Raw genomic sequence first — 3,188 nt, 5'->3', positions numbered from 1 at the left:
GTTTCACTAGACTCAATTTTAGACTCAATACAGAGGTTAGCAATATTTTTTTTCAGGTTTACAAGTGGCTCTACAAGTGACAATGGCATTGCACTTTTTTGGCGTGAGAAAGTTAGTTAGTATCAACGTACAGTAAAGTTACCGTTATTTTGTAAACACAAAACTCTTTTCGTTTGGAAATGGTCTAAGAACTGCTAAAGTTTCACTGTGAGAAGTGGATGCAATGGATGATTGTATGTATACGTACTTGGATATGTCATTGCTGTTTTTCGTTGACCTTGTGTGCGATACTTCACAATATTTATCAAACAGAAGCAACGGTCGGTATGATTGTTTTGTGGTTCTCTCAAAACTCTTGGAGTTGTACATGACCAAGCTCTTTCAGAACCCTTCACCAATCTCCAACCTTTACGGTTAGATCTACAGCTGCCTCCAAGTACACGGGGAGCCCAGGCCTTGTCATTGTCCCCAATGAGCATCTCAAAATACAATTCATATGCTGTCTAGTAGACCTGCTTACCATCTTTCAATATATTTTTGTTAACTGTGGTTTCCACCAACACCATATTCACAATCATAACAAAAATAATCAGGTGGCATTTTGCATTGTCTACTAACCATTGCGACTTTTATACCAGGAAAAAATACGTTAACAAGTTAGCAAAAAGGCAGTAGCGCTGCTATGGCACTTTATCAGGGGTTCTAAAAGTTTTGTTTCCGACCCCTTTCAATTTCACTAATTTGTTTGTGACGTTTTTTTTTTTAAACTATGTTAAGGAAACCTCAATTTACACAACAACAATGTTGAGGGAGGGTTTGTGATTTTGCTTTTATTGTGAAGTAGGCCTATACCTTTTAACGGGTTAGCTGAGCGCCTAACCACAGTTGATGCAAATTGGCTTATTGACAGTTAATGATGGTTGATAGAAAAAAATAATCTCATTTTTGAAATCAGCTTCTCTAAATCATCCAGAAACAAACAGACAAAAAAAAAATTGAAAAATTGTTACACACAGTGTAGCTTAATAATTAAATTTTGTTGGAGGATGCTGAGTGTTCTTCCGCTGCTAACTGTGTTAAACTTTTTACTTGTGAGTCCGAGTTACTACAGTAGTAGCTCCAGTTTAAAAATATCGTTAAAAGGAGAACGTTGACAGCACTGCTTAAGCTTTTAGTTTTTCATTAGAAAATTTTTATTTAGCTGTTCGATGGAAAATGGTTTTATTTGTTAAATCTGCCATTGAAAACAACGCAAGAAGAGAATTAGTCAGACGAACGTGGGGTCGCATAGGTTTTGTTGGTGGAGGTGTATTTAACACTGTGTTTGTGATTGGGAAAAAGGATAATCGAAACATACAAAATCTTCTCATCGAAGAACACAGTCGGTATGGTGACCTATTGCAATATGATGGCCCGGATAGCTATCAGTAAGTTTCTAAGGTGAACATACAGTGTTAAATTGACTGTATTTCAAATTTGTAGGCTCGGCTACAGTATCATCAATTTTGCTTCAAGCATTTATTAAGTCATAGTTTTTCAAAAGAACTTTTTCTCAATGTAAACTGAATTTGCCTGACTACTTAGACAGTTTTATAACGCAGGGCTACTGGAGGTTGGCTTGGTTGGGTGGTTTTGAATCTGTATCCTCGGACCGCCAAAGCCCTGAGTAGCTTATTCCTGGTAGCTTCGCATATGGTAGAGGCTTTTGACGAGTTGTTACCGAGACTGGCAGAGTGAAGTTTTTCGATTGTTGAAGTGTTGTTGCCGGAGAATTATTCCATCCATTAGGTTTCGCTAAATGGAGAGCACTTCTTGAAATGTGTTGCTCAAGCGCACACCCCGAGAGTCGAACCAGTGCCGCGCTATTTTGAGTCGAGCGCGTAATCACTGAGCTTGTTAAAACTGAAGCCTCCTAACATGTGTTGGTCTAAATATTGCATTCTGTAAAATCTTCTTCCGTGCTTGTTTTTCTGCAAATAAACAAAATCTTCTAATGATCAAATAATGGAAGGTTTAGAGAATGTAAACAAATTGTAAAGCATTTCATACCAAAAATATTAAACTTTAATAATGAATATAAATAAAAATTTGTCCAAAAAATGCAATATTCTGGCTGGCTTTGGTTCTGAGTAGCCTTGTTTGAAACGTTTACGTTATGATTATGTTATACTATTGAGTTGTGATTACCATACTTTTAATTACAGAAATATTTCAAAAAAGACCTTGGCCGGTATGGAATGGGCAAGCCTAAACCTCGAAGAGAATAGTTTATATTCCTCAGTAGATGATGATTTTATGATAAATGTTGTTGCTTTGCAAGAACAAATCGATATCAATTTTGAAAAAATGAAAGAGATTAATTGGCCAGATTTTCCTCTGTACTGTGGCTTCGCAAAAGGAGAAAACGAAAAACCAATCCGAGAAGGAGCGTTACCTCACCAGAAGAAGTGGATTCTTTCTCGCAACATATACAAATGGACAACTCTTCCAACATATTGCCATGGTGGTTTGTACACTACATCACTAAAAGTTGTTAAGCAGTTGCTTGAAGTGGCAAAAAAAGAAGATGTTTTTCATTTGGATGACATGTGGATCACAGGAATTTTACGTCAAAAACTCGGAATGCCAGCTTCCATGGTAGTTGATTCACCTGGTATAGAACCGGGCCTGCATTATATTGGCTACCAGGGTAAAGAAAGAGAATCAGCAAGAAACTTTATGAAAAGTGAATGGGCAGAAATTTTTAACAAATTTAGAAGGAAAAATAATTTTTGCAACTGCTTCAAATAACATGCTTTGTTGTTCTTTTGATATCGTAATTATTGCATCAAAATTTTATAACAAAAGTTATGGTTTAGTATATCAGTTTATCTTTCCTGCATATATTATTTATAACAATTACATTGTTTAAAAAATTCGTTATCTTCAAATGGCAATCAAAAAGGGTCGAAAATGGCCCAACTCTAGTTTTTCAAATAATTTATAAATTTTTGTGCTTTTCAGATTTCTTTCAGTGTCTTCTAAATCAATACTGTTAATTTTTTTTATTGTGCAAGCCAATTTCAGAAAATAATTTTGCATGCGACACCTTGGTGGTCAGTTTACCATGTATAGGCCATGGACTTCTAAATAATAGCATCTGGACTGGAAACGCAGTGACCAACAAAAGGCCAAACAGTTGGTACAAC

At 35.9% G+C, this 3,188-nt stretch overlaps 1 protein-coding gene across 1 annotated transcript; it reads left to right on the top strand.

The window, feature by feature from the left end:
- The first annotated feature begins 1,215 nt into the window (after positions 1–1,215).
- Positions 1,216–2,790, top strand: LOC145773732 (beta-1,3-galactosyltransferase 5-like). Its single transcript, XM_082584867.1, has 2 exons — positions 1,216–1,427; positions 2,205–2,790. Exons 1-2 carry the CDS (start codon positions 1,216–1,218, stop codon positions 2,788–2,790), a joined length of 798 nt encoding a protein of 265 aa, XP_082440993.1.
- Positions 2,791–3,188: the final 398 nt, after the last annotated feature.

The sequence above is a fragment of the Aplidium turbinatum genome, chromosome 7 (assembly GCF_918807975.1).
Source record: "Aplidium turbinatum chromosome 7, kaAplTurb1.1, whole genome shotgun sequence".
In the NCBI taxonomy this organism is placed as follows: Eukaryota; Metazoa; Chordata; class Ascidiacea; order Aplousobranchia; family Polyclinidae; genus Aplidium; species Aplidium turbinatum.
This window is presented reverse-complemented; position numbering and strand designations above follow the sequence as displayed.